The sequence below is a fragment of the Salmo salar genome, chromosome ssa15 (assembly GCF_905237065.1).
Source record: "Salmo salar chromosome ssa15, Ssal_v3.1, whole genome shotgun sequence".
NCBI classification, from domain to species: domain Eukaryota; kingdom Metazoa; phylum Chordata; class Actinopteri; order Salmoniformes; family Salmonidae; genus Salmo; species Salmo salar.
In genome coordinates, this window is record NC_059456.1 from 28,817,471 (window position 1) to 28,834,223 (window position 16,753).

At 41.8% G+C, this 16,753-nt stretch overlaps 2 protein-coding genes across 5 annotated transcripts; one reads left to right on the top strand and one right to left on the bottom strand.

Annotated features, from left to right (window-relative positions):
- Positions 1 to 48: 48 nt before the first annotated feature.
- On the top strand, positions 49 to 7,863 carry si:ch211-22i13.2 (uncharacterized protein DDB_G0271670). Of its 4 annotated transcripts, none has more exons than XM_014143976.2 (8): positions 49 to 258; positions 443 to 704; positions 738 to 1,013; positions 1,301 to 1,426; positions 6,079 to 6,137; positions 6,246 to 6,341; positions 6,453 to 6,545; positions 6,690 to 7,863. In XM_014143976.2, the coding sequence occupies exons 1-8, from the start codon at positions 256 to 258 to the stop codon at positions 6,738 to 6,740; spliced, it is 966 nt and encodes a 321-aa protein (XP_013999451.2). In that variant the 5' UTR covers positions 49 to 255; the 3' UTR covers positions 6,741 to 7,863. The 4 variants fall into 4 exon arrangements, with proteins under 4 accessions (XP_013999451.2, XP_045551558.1, XP_013999450.2 ...); XM_045695602.1 differs by having other exon boundaries at positions 443 to 635; XM_045695601.1 differs by having other exon boundaries at positions 51 to 258; positions 443 to 527; positions 564 to 1,013.
- Positions 7,864 to 8,236: 373 nt separating this feature from the next.
- On the bottom strand, positions 8,237 to 16,197 carry rd3 (retinal degeneration 3, GUCY2D regulator). Its single transcript, XM_014143980.1, has 3 exons — positions 16,040 to 16,197; positions 10,248 to 10,574; positions 8,237 to 9,189 (listed from the first exon to the last, which is right to left on the bottom strand). The coding sequence occupies exons 2-3, from the start codon at positions 10,538 to 10,540 to the stop codon at positions 8,820 to 8,822; spliced, it is 663 nt and encodes a 220-aa protein (XP_013999455.1). The 5' UTR covers positions 10,541 to 10,574; positions 16,040 to 16,197; the 3' UTR covers positions 8,237 to 8,819.
- Positions 16,198 to 16,753: the final 556 nt, after the last annotated feature.

Here is a 16,753-nt window from a genome sequence, read left to right on the forward strand (position 1 = left end):
ATAGAAATGGAATTATATTGCTGTTTAAAATATTGCGGTGTTGCTTTAAGAAATCAATGGTGCATTGTGGGATGCAAAATGTCTCAATCGTGTTGTCAGCAGAGTAGCCAGCCAGTTATCTCTTACAGCCATACAGTTACATTGACAAATAAGTACAATCGATAAAGTATTGCTAATAATTGTGTAGAGAATATCACTTTGATAAACAGCAACTTTTTATTGCATTCGCCTCTTTTTGTCGAGACAACAGCCACCATGGTAAGTACCTAGGTAACTAACGTTATCGGGCTAGCAACTTGTTTTGCATTTAGGAATGCTAATTAGCTAGCTAAAAAACGCTACTGATGATCTGTGTTTAAAATCTGACGGGTTTATGATAGATGTTTGGGCTCACAATGCAAACAGATTTATAAGGCATTACCCTTTACTTTGTCTTTGTTAGTCCAGCAAAGTAGACAACGTGAAAAGTGAGTCCAGTATAAGAAGTTATGAAAGAAAAAGTACTACTACTGAGTCTGCCACAAGAGGAAATGACAGAAGAAGTACTGAGTCTGCCACAAGAGGAAATGACAGAAGAAGTACTGAGTCTGCCACAAGAGGAAATGACAGAAGAAGTACTGAGTCTGCCACAAGAGGAAATGACAGAAGTACTGAGTCTGCCACAAGAGGAAATGACAGAAGAAGTACTGAGTCTGCCACAAGAGGAAATTACAGAAGTACTGAGTCTGCCACAAGAGGAAATGACAGAAGAAGTACTGAGTCTGCCACAAGAGGAAATGACAGAAGAAGTACTGAGTCTGCCACAAGAGGAAATGACAGAAGAAGTACTGAGTCTGCCACAAGAGGAAATGACAGAAGAAGTACTGAGTCTGCCACAAGAGGAAATGACAGAAGAAGTACTGAGTCTGCCACAAGAGGAAATGACAGAAGTACTGAGTCTGCCACAAGAGGAAATGACAGAAGAAGTACTGAGTCTGCCACAAGAGGAAATGACAGAAGATCTACAAGCACAGGTCATTTAATGGTCTATTGTGATCACTTATTAACTGATTACATTTTACATTTACATTTTAGTCATTTAGCAGACGCTCTTATCCAGAGTGACTTACAGTAGTGAATGCATACATTTCATACATTCTTTTCCCGTACTGGTCCCCTGTGGGAAGCGAACCCACAACCCTGGCGTTGCAAACACCATGCTCTACCAACTGAGCCACACGGGTACCACAAGTGTGTGTGCGTGCGCCTACCTTGGACTCATGATAAATAGTCACTGTTCTCTTGTATTTTTCTATTGAAGGGAAAGAAAAAAGGAAAACGAAACGGAGCCGCAGTAGATCATCTTCCTCATCCAGCTCATCATCGTCATCCTCCTCATCCTCATCCCGCTCTTCATCCCGCAGTAGGAGTAGTTCCAGCAGCAGTGGTGAGTGTGCCAGTACTTGTCCCGTAGTTGTAAAGAAGCGCATGTACAGTGCTTTCGGAAAGTTTTCAGACCCGTTCACTTTTTCCACATTTTGTTACGTTACAGCCTTATTCTAAAATTGATTAAATTGTTTTTTCTTTCATCAATCTACACACACTGTCTCATAATGACAAAGCAAAAATTGTTTTTATAAATTTTTGCAAATGTATTTAAAATATTACATTTACATAAGTATTCAGACCCTTTATTCAGTACTTATTCAGTACTTTGTTGAAGCAACACTTATTTTAACTTAATATAATGCATCAATAAAATCAATTTAGCCTCAAATAAATAATGAAACATGTTCAATTTGGTTTAAATAATGCAAAAACAAAGTGTTGGAGAAGAAAGTACAAGTGCAATATGTGCCTTGTAAAAAAGCTAACGTTTAAGTTCCTTGCTCAGAACATGAGAACATATGAAAGCTGGTGGTTCCTTTTAACATGAGTCTTCAATATTCCCAGGTAAGAAGTTTTAGGTTGTAGTTATTATAGGAATTATAGGACTATTTCTCTCTATACGATTTGTATTTCATATACCTTTGACTATTGGATGTTCTTATAGGCACTTTAGTATTGCCAGTGTAACAGTATAGCTTCCGTCCCTCTCCTCGCTCCTACCTGGACTCAAACCAGGAACACATCGACAACAGCCACCCTCGAAGCAGCGTTACCCATGAAGAGCAAGGGGGAAAACTACTCCAAGTCTCAGAGCGAGTGACATTTGAAATGCTATTAGTGCGCACCCGGCTAACTAGCTAGCCATTTCACATCGGTTACACCAGCCTAATCTTGGGAGTTGACAGGCTTGAAGTCATAAACGGGCTGCTGGCAAACGCACGAAAGTGCTGTTTGAATGAACGCTTACGAGCCTGCTGCTGCCTACCATCGCTTAGTCAGACTGCTCTATCAAATCATAGACTTAATTATAACATAATAACACACAGAAATACGAGCCTTAGGTCATTAATATGGTCGAATCCGGATCTATCATCTCGAAAACAAAACGTTTTTCCTGTCAGTGAAATACGAAACCGCTCCGTATTTTATCTAACGGGTGGCATCCCTAAGTCTAAATATTCCTGTTACATTGCACAACCTTCAATGTTATGTCATAATTACGTAAAATTCTGGCAAATTAGTTCGTAACAAGCCAGGCGGCCCAAACAGTTGCATATACCCTGACTCTGCGTGCAATGAATGCAAAATGACCCAATTTCACCTGGTTAATATTGCCTGCTAACCTGGATTTCTTTTAGCTAAATATGCAGGTTTAAAAATACACTGCTCAAAAAAATAAAGGGAACACTTAAACAACACATCCTAGATCTGAATGAAAGAAATAATCTTATTAAATACTTTTTTCTTTACATAGTTGAATGTGCTGACAATAAAATCACACAAAAATAATCAATGGAAATCCAATTTATCAACCCATGGAGGTCTGGATTTGGAGTCACACTCAAAATTAAAGTGGAAAACCACACTACAGGCTGATCCAACTTTGATGTAATGTCCTTAAAACAAGTCAAAATGAGGCTCAGTAGTGTGTGTGGCCTCCACGTGCCTGTATGACCTCCCTACAACGCCTGGGCATGCTCCTGATGAGGTGGCGGATGTTCTCCTGAGGGATCTCCTCCCAGACCTGGTCTAAAGCATCCGCCAACTCCTGGACAGTCTGTGGTGCAACGTGGCGTTGGTGGATGGAGCGAGACATGATGTCCCAGATGTGCTCAATTGGATTCAGGTCTGGGGAATGGGCGGGCCAGTCCATAGCATCAATGCCTTCCTCTTGCAGGAATTGCTGACACACTCCAGCCACATGAGGTCTAGCATTGTCTTGCATTAGGAGGAACCCAGCATATGGTCTCACAAGGGGTCTAAGGATCTCATCTCTGTACCTAATGGCAGTCAGGCTACCTCTGGCGAGCACATGGAGGGCTGTGCGGCCCCCCAAAGAAATGCCACCCCACACCATGACTGACCCACCGCCAAACCGGTCATGCTGGAGGATGTTGCAGGCAGCAGAACGTTCTCCACGGCGTCTCCAGACTCTGTCACGTCTGTCACATGTGCTCAGTGTGAACCTGCTTTCATCTGTGAAGAGCACAGGGTGCCAGTGGCAAATTTGCCAATCTTGGTATTCTCTGGCAAATACCAAACGTCCTGCACGGTGTTGGGCTGTAAGCACAACCCCCACCTGTGGACGTCGGGCCCTCATACCACCCTCATGGAGTCTGTTTCTGACCGTTTGAGCAGACACATGCACATTTGTGGCCTGCTGGAGGTCATTTTGCAGGGCTCTGGCAGTGATCCTCCTGCTCCTCCTTGCACAAAGGCGGAGGTACCGGTCCTGCTGCTGGGTTGTTGCCCTCCTACGGCCTCCTCCACGTCTCCTGATGTATTGGCCTGTCTCCTGGTAGCGCCTCCATGCTCTGGACACTACGCTGACAGACACAGCAAACCTTCTTGCCACAGCTCGCATAGACTCCGTCTCATGCTACCACTGGAGTGAAAGCACCGCCAGCATTCAAAAGTGACCAAAACATCAGCCAGGAAGCATACAAACTGAAAAGTGGTCTGTGGTCACCACCTGCAGAACCACTCCTTTATTGGGGGTGTCTTGCTAATTGCCTATAATTTCCACCTGTTGTCTATTCCATTTGCACAACAGCATGTGAAATTTATTGTCAATCAGTGTTGCTTCCTAAGTGGACAGTTTGATTTCACAGAAGTGTGATTGACTTGGAGTTACATTGTGTTGTTTAAGTGTTCCCTTTATTTTTTTGAGCAGTGTATATACTTCTGTGTATTGATTTTAAGAAAGGCATTGATGTTTATGGTTAGGTACAGTCGTGCAACGATTGTGCTTTTTTTCTCAAATGCGCTTTTGTTAAATCATCCCCCGTTTGGCTGTCGGCTGTCTTTGTTAGGAAGAAATAGTCTTCACAGTTCGCAACGAGCCAGGCAGCCCAAACTGCTGCATATACCCAGACTACCCTGACTCTGTTTGCAAGAGAAGTGACACATTTTCCCTAGTTAAAAGAAATTCATGTTAGCAGGCAATATTAACTAAATATTCAGGTTTAAAAATATATACTGGTGTATTGATTTTAAGAAAGGCATTGATGTTTATGGTTGGAGCAACGTGTACCTAAGAAATTATATGCAATGCAGGACAGGCTAGATAAACTAGTAATATCATCAACCATGTGTAGTTAACTAGTGATTATCATTGATTGATTGTTTTTTATAAGATGAGTTTAATGCTAGCTAGCAACTTACCTTGGCTTCTTACTGCATTTGCGTAACAGGCAGGTTCCTCGTGGAGTGCAATGTAAAGCAGGTGGTTAGAGCGTTGGACTAGTTAACCGTAAGGTTGCAAGATTGAAACCCCGAGCAGACAAGGTAAAAATCTGTCGTTCTGCCCCGGAACAAGGCAGTTAACCCACCGTTCCTAGGCCGTCATTGAAAATAAGAATGTGTTCTTAACTGACTTGCCTAGTTAAATAATCGGCCAAATCGGCATCCAAAAATACCGATTTCCGATTGTTATGAAAACTTGAAATCGGCCCTAATTAATCGGCCATTCCGATTAATCGGTCGACCTCTACTTGGCACACCTGTATTTGGGGAGTTTCTCCAATTCTTCTCTGCTGATCCTCTCAAGCTCTGTCGGGTTGGATGGGGAGCATCGCTGCAGAGGTATTTTCAGGTCTCTCTAGAGATGTTTGATCGGGTTCAAGTCCAGGCTCTGGCTGGGCCACTCAGGGACATTCAGAGACTTGTCCCAAAGCCACTCCTGCATTCTCTTAGTTGTGTGCTTAGGATTGTTGTCCTGTTGGAAGGTGAATCTTCGCCCCAGTCTGAGATCTTGAGTGCTCTGGAGCAGGTTTTCATCAAGGATCTCTCTGTATTTTGCTCTGTTCATCTTTCCCTTGATCCTGACTAATCTCCCAGTCCCTACCACTTCGTCATTATGGGGTATTGTGTGATTGATGAGGATTTTTTTTAATTTAATCCATATTAGAATAAGGCTGTAACGTAGCAAAAAGTGAAGGCGTCTGAATACTTTCTGAATGCACTGTATTTGAAAGATGACCATATTATTTCAGGGCTCTACAGTTACATGTGCACCTAAATTGAATAATGTAGCAGCACACAAAGAAATTCAGGAGCACAATGAAACATATTTGAGGTATTAATGAAAGTAATTGCCAGCAATTACAAAATACAGAGTTTAGGAGCACAAGCAAATAGATTTTTAAGATTGAGATGTAGGCTACATTGTGCCTATATGAATCCTAGCTACTTTTGAAGCACATCTTCTGAAGAAGCTCGCTCTTGTCCTTTCTTTCTGTGCTACCACGTTTGCATACTTCTGAGGCTGTGGGACAGTGAAGAAATCATTACAACAACTTTTAACAGGGTGATTTTTTTTTTCTTTTTCATCTAGGGGCACTGGTACTCCCAAATAAAAATTCCAGGTAGAACAACAAAATATTTAGGAGCATATGTCCCCGAAATGGTAGCACTTGTAGAGCCCTGTATAGATAATAGTCAAAGCCTGAAGGACCGTGTTTCAGTTAGATTTTGCTTTCTCCTGTCTAGATTCCCGCAGCAAATCCAGAAGGAATTCTATGAAAAGGAAAAAGGAAAAACAACACAAGGTATTTTTCTTCAAATATTCCGTTTTCAGTATTTATTTTGTTAAAGGTGTGGTTTCTGACTTACGTAAAGTGTCCTCTGTTTTAACTCTTTTTTTTTTTTTTATATAGAAAGGGAAAAAGGAGAAGAAGCACAAACGAAAGAAGGACAAGAAAATGACACCAGAGGAGGAAAGCGCTGGACCTGGACCTATTCAGATCTCCAAGGTAGAATACATTTATGGGACTATTTATCCTTAACCAAGTTAGCTACATCCATACCAGTGGTTTGAAGCTTTCTGAAAGCTGTCATTTTGAAATGAAAAATCTATCTTTCAGTATTTAAAGGAGAGGAGGAGAAAAAGCAAGTACAGCATAATCACAGGAAAGAAGATCAAAATGAAATTGAAGAAGTCAAAGAAAGACAAGCTGGTGTGTATGAGTGTGATGCATGAAGGTTTTTTACTTAAGAATGATTATGAAAAGTGAAGGTTATTTTAACTACCATAGTTGAAAGCACTGATTGTAAGTCTCTCTAAAATGTAAACCTATGCATACTACACATTGTTTCAACAGAGGGACAAGAATCGCGCCGAACTGCTCGAGTTCCTCAACTCCACGTTGTAATGCAAAGGCCGTCATCGTTGGTTATGTTCCAGAACCTTCCAATTTTTGTCCAGAAGAGAACTCAGGGAAAGACGACCCTTTTGATAAAGCTCTGAACTAACATCCATTTACAGGGTTATTATTATCACTGCAAGAGATGTGGGACATGGCCTGTTATCTCAAAATGACAGAATGTGCCATGTCTCTCTTTTAGAAAAAGCGTGCTGTCACTCCTGTGGTTGTCGGCCCCTTCAGACCAGTGGAGGCTGCTGAAGGGAGAACGGCTCATAATAATGGCTGGAACGGAGCCAATGGAATGGCATCAAACCATGTGTATTTGATGCCATTCTAGCAATTCCGCTCCAGCCATTACCACAAGCCCATCCTCCCCAGCCATTACCACAAGCCCATCCTCCCCAGCCATTACCAAGCCCATTATCACACTGTTTGTAACTGATGTCTGTTTGTTTAGTCTTTTTAGAATTGTAATTTTACTATAACATCAAAGGAGCCAGTCACTGACCTTTTTTCAGTATGTTTGCTGCACAAGGTGTTGCTAAGCAAGTTAGAACAGTGTTGCTGTGGTGGAGACTACAGATCAGCAAAGATCTGAGTGATGAACAACATACCTGGGTTCAAATAGTATCGGTTTTCCTTTAACTACTTCAGTTGATTAAGCTTGCCCGGCACAATGGAACAAAAGGAAAAGTGCCAACCCGTCCATCTTTCACGCCTTCAGGCTCAAGCGCTTAAAGTATTTGAAAGCAAATACTATTTGAACCCAGGTCTGATGAACAAAGAGATTTGGGTACATTTTATTGTAACGTAATCTGTCAAATAGAACACCAGTCCGGCATTGCATTGTGTTTGATGATGATCTATGTTTTTCTAGTTGTTTTAAGAAGGTCCAAAACAGTCCTGCAGCTAAACTCGAGTCCCCTGGAATGTAATTATTGTTAGATATATTGATTATCAGAGAACAATGTATAGTATGTACAAATCTGAGACTGGAAACTGGATGTCATCACATGTAATACTATAAATCAGTATTATTTTGGATGAGCTTTATATATTTTGTGAAGCCCACTTGATGTGGCAAACTGCGACAGTCCACCCAATAAAACAGCTCTTCTCTCAACAGCAATACACTGCTGCTGTTATAGATTCTTTACAAGAGTCATCTGAAATGTTCCAGTACAATAAGCCATCCATTCCCATTGTGTATGAATTATTGCTGCCATTGTGTGCATCTTATGAGACACAGTTTGTCCTGTATCCAGGCTTTGTCAATCTTATTGGACAAAGCAAATAGCCCAGGCTCCTCAACCTTGGTTGCAGAGCAATAAAACGGTGCCTTTGTGCTTACCACTTAGCTTTTCTCATGCTTACCCCTTAGCTTAGATGTGGATTTTTATGCTTTTCTCCTGAGAAATTGCCATAAGAAAGTGATTTGAAATATTTGCACAGAAATTGTATTTTGCTGATAAGTCAATAGCAATAAAGACCGACAACACAAAGAGATCAAGATGCACTGTATTCCAACGGTATAGAGTTAGAAAGAAGATTGATATAATCTACAATGTCATGGTAACCACTCTAATAGAGCAGTCAGTTTACTGTTGATTTTTCAAGTTATTAAAAGGTCTCTAAAAAGCTATGATTAGCAGCACTTCCCTTCACAGTGCCAAAAAAATGCTTGAGAAAAAAACAACTTGTTGATTGTTTCATGTGTAAGTCTCATTGGTTAACTACAATTGAAGTACATGTAGCTCCGGAGTATTATGTTATAAAGAAAGCAACACAATTTTCTTAGAAACTATAATTTACAATAAAGGTACAGCAAAGAATGTGTCTGAAAATGTCAAAACATTGTGAAATATCCTTAGCATAGCTCCCCATATCAAATTCATAAGTCAAAAGCTTTCAATAGTGGATGACCCCACACTGCTGAAGGAGGGGATGGGAGAGACATGTCTCCTATTTCTCCTCATTCTTGTTCAAAGCAGACTGGGCAGGTTCCAGGGGTTTGGTATAGGCTACCTCTCACTAGCGTCGTTCTATCCTCCACTGAACCACAACACTGTCCTGTGGATCCCCAGCTCAGACGGCCTTGGTAGCGTACAGCCCTTTGTGTCTGAAGTTGGGCATGCTCCACACCCTCTGGGACCTGTCAGCCCTTTCCTCCAGTGCCTTCTCCACGTCTTCTGACACCGTCTTCAGCTCGCACACACCCTCCCCTCCCCCTCCAGTCGAGGTCAGGCCCAAGGTGCTGCCAAAAGGGTTGATCTTGACGCGTGACTTGAAGTTCATGAGAGACATGCTCATGGCCCGTTTGTTGTTCCACTGGCGCGAGAGCCGCTGCGCCTCCTGCTCCTCCCTCATGCGGTCCAAGGCCTCGAGGACGACTGTGCGGAAAAGGGCAGACACCTCCTGCACCTCCGGCTCGTTCTCAGTCACCACCTGGCGGAACCTGGATATCAAAGAGAGAAGTCAAATCGGTCTCGGATCACGTGTGGCTCAGTTGGTAGAGCATGGTGTTTGCAACGCCAGGGTCGTGGGTTCGATTCCCACGGGGGACCAGTCCAGAGAAAAAAAATGTATGAAATGTATGCATTCACTACTGTAAGTCGCTCTGGATAAGAGCGTCTGCTAAATGACTAAAATGTAAATGTCTCAGCTAGACCCATGTGTGCCTGGTCAGGGTGGCTATGTTAGGTTAGGCCCCTGAGCTAAAGCCTAGGAATTAACTCAGAGAGCCAACACAGGTCTTCATGTTACTCAGCCAGGGTTCAAACCCAGGTATCTTGCGCACCACAAGACTGTTAGCCCACCAAGCTCAAGCCTAGGCATTCATACAAGAAGCCAACGCAAGTCTTCAGGACTCATCATGTGAGTGTGGTTCCAAACCTCCCCCAATACATATGCATCAAGATAAATGGATGACTTATCGATAGATTTCAAAATAGTACAAAACCAGGAGACCTTAAGCCATCCGCTGTAATCGATAGCTTTTTTTCACTTTGCCTAGTTATATTCACAGGAGAGAAACTACGTGGGCGTCTAGTTTTCTCATGGAGGGTTCAGAGAGTACATGCGTGGGAAGGAGATGAGCTCGTACTATTCGCTCAGCAGCGTTTACCATCGCCACTGTACCACCACAACGTGCTATCACTAATGCACTTGAAAAACCTTTGATCCAAACAAGCCTATTATATCAGAAGAGCTTCTCTCTGCTTTTCCACCATGCTTTTGTGACAGCATCAGTGCTCTCGAGTCCCTTGCTCGTTGGCTGGCCGCTAGCAGATGGGATATTTAATGGTGGCCCCTCTGTCTTCCCATAGAGATGGGATACTTACTCCTCTCAGATTAGGCTGATAAGTTCTTAGGCCTTCAAATAGGTCAGCCCCCACCAGTACCCTTGCTCCTGTTGATTTGATTCTCTCTCTCTCTCTCTCTCTCTCTCTCTCTCTCTGATACGTTAGGTTAGGGGGTTAAGTACAGAAACAACTAAGGTCAAAGGTTACTCACCTCAGTATGACAGCTCCGCAGTAGGATGGATGCACCTTGGAGCACAGGTCCTCCAGGCCCAGCTTCTCACCAGGTAACACGTCGTAGGTGTTGCGTGGCGTGTTGACCAGCCAGCTGTAGTCTACGCCAGTCTGGAGGCGCCGGTACTCGCTGTCCCTCTCACGCTGCATCCTCTCGGCCTCCTTCAGTTGCCAGTTGAGCTCCAGCATCAGGGTGTCCGTGACCACGTCAGACGGGTCCCGCCGCGGACTCCGGTAGTCCGACTCGCTGCTCCAACTGAACCACGAGGCCATCGCCACCAACGCCTTGTCCCCCTCGTGCCCCGTGCTGCATGGGAGGAACCAGGCGGGAGTGTGAGGAGAGGCCATGGTGTAAATCTGTAGTACAGTGCCTCTCTAGTACAGTGCATGCAATAAAAGCAAAGTCTACTGTGTTTGCTAGGTTGTGGTATGGACTATTTGACTTATAGGGTTGGTTTTCCACAATGAGGTTTTCTCAATATTTCTTGATGAAAAAGGTCATTGTAAATGGAAGTGAAGGGAATCCTACAAAGTACTCCTATTGATATTCTCCATATTGTATAAGAGAGGATCATTAGTAATCTTACGATTTCATTGGATGGATTGTGTGGATGTCTTGATAGTCTGTTTAGCCTGGGTTGCCATCACATCAATGTAACCCATGGGAGGTACAGGTAACGTGCGTACCTTGCTAGCTAATGTCTGTTTGTTGCCAACAGCTTGGAGGCTTTCTACACCTGTCTCCCCTGGACAGGCTATTATCACAGATCAAAAAAACATTCCCAAAGGAGAACAGCACAAAGAGAGAGGTGTTTCCTGTTATTCAGGTGTCTGTCTGTACAAGCTAAAGCCTTTTATATCTAGTCCCTTCCTTCACATCCACTCCCATTGCGTCTTTGTCCTAAATGGCACCCTATTCCCTACATAGTGCACTACCCTATAGGCTCTGGTCAACAGTAGTGCTATATAGGGAATAGGGTACCATTTGGGATGCAATCTTCTCTGCTTCATGACTCCCACTTCCTGTCAACCTCTTCCAAGGGTGTCCATTAAAACTAAAGTGGGCTGTTCTATGCATTTATAAAGCTGAAAATTACATAAGATATTGTTTGTTATATGCATAAATAATCGGAATAAACTAATTTGACCATCAGTGCATCTGTGTTGGCTTGATTTTTTCTTGTTTTTATTATCGAAAGTGGGATTTTGATAAAAAAATATATATATTTGTGTTGGTTATGTTTGTGTTGGTTTTTATTGTAAATTACGTAGATGAACAATGTATGTGTTTATAAACATGGGCTTATTGGACAGACAGAGAGACAGCATGAGATTAGTCCCATCCCTGCTCTCTATACGATCAGATCAGTGCAGCATTTTGGTAGGTAACTTTTCGACTTAAATGGTACCAAAGCTATATTGATATTTTTGGATCCCCATTAGCTTTTGCCAAAGCAGCAGCTATTCTTCCTGGGGTCCACAAAAAAACACAAAGCATGACAAGTAACAAAACACTGATACACTGATAGACAAGGACAGTCACAGAAATTAAAATACAACGATATACAAACAATATAACAAATAAAACATTATAGTAAAAACAAGGATGTGTCTGTCTATGTGTGCGTGTTTTTGTGTGTCCCCTTACAGTCCCCGACGTTCCATTAAATGCTGTTTAATCTTTTTTTTAAAGGTAATTTTGCTGTTTGCTTGAGTAATTGGTGATGAAAGGGAGTTCCATGCAATCATGGCTCTGTGTAATACTGTGCGTTGCCACTGGAGTCAGACAGTTTCTCTGGAACCCGTTTAGCTTTGCTTTGGCTAATGGATAAATGTTTATTGGTAGACCTATTTGGTCGTAATTTTCTCATGTTAAGAATAACATTTCACAATCTATACAATGTGTCGCAATGTTGCCATTTTTAGACTGTTGGCTTCTGGCAATAATATAATGACTTGTTCAATAGGCTAATTAAAGTTGGAAATTCAAACATTGCAGATTGTACCTGACCCTGCATGACATGAGCCGTCCTCGCACTCTCTCCCAGCTTGGGTGGAAAGTTGTTTGTAAAACCAGTCTATTAATGCCAAATAATCAGTGGCGACCCATCATTCAGTGCAGAGCCCCACCTGTTTTTAGCCACACATTATTTTTGGGGGGTTGCCTGTTTTGCATGTTATTTTGGCATTAATAAGTGTCACATATCAATTTGCAAACAATGTAAACAAAAACATTATTAGAATAATTGAGTTAATGAAGCAGCATACAAACATGGTCTCTTTTTTGCTTTCTTGAGTAAGGAAGCTCCAAAAGGCAGGTGTTTCAGCTTAGCTCAGTGCTATCTGTCGGTGGTGGGGCAGCCAGCGGAAAATACGGAGCGTAGGGGTTGGTAATGTTCTCTAGCTGCACCGTGATTGGCTCAGTGTTCTGTCACTCCTGGGGACACTACGTCACTGTTAAATCTAAGGGTAGCGGTTGAATATTCAAGCCCCTTGGGTGCTGCCATGGCAATTAGATTAGAAGTGCCCATTCAAGAAGGCTCAAGGTCATTGGCCACAGAAAAAATTATATCAAATCACGTTATATCTACAGTAGCTTTGATTGGACTGATCATGTCAACATCAAACTTTCAAAATCTTAGCTAGCAGTCATCATCATGAATGAAGTCCACAATCTACTGGCAAATCCTTTTTAATCCTTGTCATATGAAGAGAAATAATGAAGAAAAATTATAGATAAAACGTATCGGTGCTCATCAGCCATTGGACATAAACATTACACAATAAGTTGGAAATCTCAAATTCAACAATGAGTGGTTTGGAAGGAATCAGTGGCCAACTGCAAGCAATGCAAAGCAATCACTAGCCTGCTATACAGAGGAGTGGCTGTGTGGTCCCAAATCTTGTTTTAAGGGTCTCTTTTCCAAGTTTAAATGATAAACATTCATCATTGGCCATTCTGTCAATCCAGCATGATTTCTGCCATGCTAAAAACAACTGTTAACTCAGAACTGGGAAATCTGACTTCAGTGAGTTCAATACAACAGGGAACTCGGGGAAAAAACGAGATCCGACTAAGTTTTGAACGGTCATCGAACTCGGAATTGTCGGGAACTCGAGCCTCTTTCTAGATCACTGACGTCATCATGATTCGACCTTGTTTTTTTACCAAGTTCCCAGTTGTCTTGAAAGCACCACAAATCGAAAGAATAACCAGACTTTGATGACAATGTTTGATGACAAAACCGCCGCGCATCTTCCTGTTCAAGAGAGCACAGCACAACAAGATGAGTCCAAAAATGTATTGTATGCCACTGCATAAATGATGTAATATGCCAGGGAGATATGTATACTGTAGCTAAGAAAGTAATACTAAGTGTATGTTGTGTAGTAAGCTGTTTGTAGCCCATGTGCCTCACCCTAATAATCTGGTCTATTTACCCCTCTTAATTTCGCCTACTGTTCTGACTTGGTGGTGCACATGTAGCCTATAAACTGTTTTAGAGAAATGTAATCATCGAATATTGTAAGAGCTTTCATTGTCTGCTTATATGCCCCCTTTATTTATCCTACGGCTCTGACTTGGTGTACACGAAGAACACTGTAAGAATGGCCAATGTTCTAAATTCTGTCCTGTACATTTCAAAAGCACTGAACAAATAGTTATATTGATTACATGATTTACATCCGTCCTAGCTCACTCGTTAATGTCTTAATTGAAATTACAGATTGCCTCTTATCCACTTGTCGTCCCCTTATGCCATAGTTTGTACATCTCAATTGTCAGTAGAACCAAATGGACCGTAGTCCATTTGGACCGTAAAGGTACAAACTATCATCACCGTGCCCTTAAGAAAACCACAAATATTATGAACACATTAGAAATAGTGGATATTTGGACACTAAAAAACCCCGACCTATTGAGATATACATGGAGGAGACATAATCAAGCTAGTCATCTTGACTACTTTCTTGTCTCTTTCTCTCTTGCATCAAAGGTTAAAAAAAGTTTTAATAGGAGACAGAATGCGAATAAATTCAGCCACTACTCAGCGGGTTTTGTCTGGCTATATTCCAAGATAAATTAAATCAAATTAAATCCAACCAACAAATTTTGGGCTGTTCAGTATCCAGACAATCTGTCCCCAGAGCATCCTATACAGTTAATCTCTTTCCGTAACGTGTTGCGGCCGGCAATTAAGGAGAATGAGAGACTCAATTAGGCTTAAGATGTTGCAGAACTGCTCTATTTGAAGCACCACTCACTTATGTTTCCCTGATGTTGCTAGTACGGCAATCAAGCTGTTTTACCATCCCTGTAACTGTCGTTTCTGCAGATAGATCGTTTTCTAAACTGAACCTCATAAAGAACTACCTAAGAAGCATTAATCTTTCAGTCTGATATGGCTTTTGAACACCTGAGTAAGCTCCACTCATTGGACTGGCGCCGTCGTAGCCTTAACCACAGCATACAGTACTGTCAAAAGTATTTATTAAATAAAAAATTTAAATAGACATTGATGACCGGAGCATATGTGTCCCAAGAGCTTGAACATGATACATGACCATCCAATGTTATATCTAGGAGTTTTTCTCCCTTAACTTGCTCAATGGTCACACCCTTTATACACATCTCCAGCTAAGGTTTAGGTTTTAGAAAATATTTTGAACCAAATACAATGCTTTAAGTTTTAGATGTATTTAAGACCAGTTTATTATTAAGCACCTATTATGATACTGACTGCAACTCCTTATTTATAATTTCAGTGAGGTCATATGTATATGATAATAATGATAATAATGTTACAATGAGTATTCATGAACGCTTAATGGAGTATTTCCATCCTGCCATCAGTGCTAATCCCAACCACTTTCCATATTGATCGAGTGTAATTGTAAGGTTAACTCATGAATATGCAAGTATTTCCTAAGCCTTGTTTATACCTGACCTTAACATGCATCCTTCGTCCTGGTCTTGACCTGATCTTGTCTGTTTACACTTTTAAGATCTGATCACAATCAGATCACAATATTTATTTTGATCATCTACACTTGTCTAAAAAATGTTGGCACAATCAGAATGTGGACAAGATCAAGACAAAGGCTGCATCTCAGAACCAGGTATAAACATGGCTCCTGCATTGACTCCTGTTTCCTGGAATGTGTCCCACTCTCTTCTGTCCTCCTGCCCAGAATAACCCTGCTTATACCTGGTGCTAACATGTGACTTTCGTCCTGAATTTACACAGATTTGAAACTTAGACTTCATCAAAATCAGTTCACAATTAATATTTTAATTGTCTATACCTGTCTGAAAATGTGGGCACAATCAGAATGTGGATTTGATCCAGACACAAGCTGCATGTTAGCACCAGGTATAAATGGCGCTAATGTTGTACTAATTTGCTCAAACACACTACTCCTATGGATAAAACTGAACACATTGGATAACATGGAATAGAAGGGTGATTTTTCATGGGACTTTCCAGAAGTAGATAGGCTTCCCTGTTATTTAAGTTTTATGTAATTGTAGATAGGTGTGATTAGATTTAAGGTTAAAGACGTTCTCATCTAGTGTATAGTGCGTCTTTCTTAGACAAGAAATATATGCATCTTACTGATTTGGATAAATTATAATTTTTAAAACTATATTGTCCACTTTTAACACCCTGCCTATCAGAAATCTCACTTGGCACATATTGTAGTCCATACTAATACTTCACATCTCCCCTTAAACTAAAACAAAACATTGTATGAATAAACTCTGCTTACCTGAACTCTCGTCAGTCTTGGAAGCTATAGCAGGAGTGAATTCACAAGGGAGTGAATATATAATGTATATTATGACCAAAAGATTGATGAAGAGAGAGATGTTGTTGGAAGATGTGTTGCTGTCGGTCGCATGGACTCTGATAGTTCTCGTCTTGCTTGTGAAGTCTTTGAGCACACACACTCTCACTTAGTGTTATACAGTAAACCCCACCCCTTTCACACACAGTCCCCTCCTACCTGGAGCCATAGCCTGTGGTTGATTCCACACACACACACACACACACACACACACACACACACACACACACACACACACACACACACACACACACACACACACACACACACACACACACACACACACACACACACACACACACACACACACACACACACAGTCCCCTCCTCCCCGGAGGCATGGCCTGTCATAGCTTGTTTACAAAGATTGGGGGCAATGTCTCAGAGGGCAACAGCAGATCACAGCCCCAGATGAAGTGCCTTGTGAAGCCTCTTACGGACTCCCTGTTGCCATAGTGATGCTCCTAAGCCTATTTGGCCACAATAAGCTTTATCAGCTGAGAGGGAGGCAGAGAGAGATGGGGATGGAGATGGAGGGAGGGAGATAAAAGGAGGGGGGAGGAGAGAGAGTAAGATGATGAGAGAGATGGTGTATGTGGGCTAAACATGACAAGACAGCTTACTGATGGGTCGACA

Excerpts from the sequence above, each read along its gene's own strand:
- si:ch211-22i13.2 (XM_014143975.2), top strand. Across the intron at positions 1,014-1,300 it reads CAGAAGATCTACAAGCACAG|GGAAAGAAAAAAGGAAAACG; the intron begins GTCATTTAATGG and ends TTTCTATTGAAG. Across the intron at positions 6,342-6,452 it reads GACCTATTCAGATCTCCAAG|TATTTAAAGGAGAGGAGGAG; the intron begins GTAGAATACATT and ends TCTATCTTTCAG.
- rd3 (XM_014143980.1), bottom strand. The coding sequence starts at position 10,540 with ATGGCCTCGTGGTTCAGTTGGAGCAGCGAGTCGGACTACCGGAGTCCG. Across the intron at positions 9,190-10,247 it reads TGCGGAGCTGTCATACTGAG|GTTCCGCCAGGTGGTGACTG; the intron begins GTGAGTAACCTT and ends TTTGATATCCAG.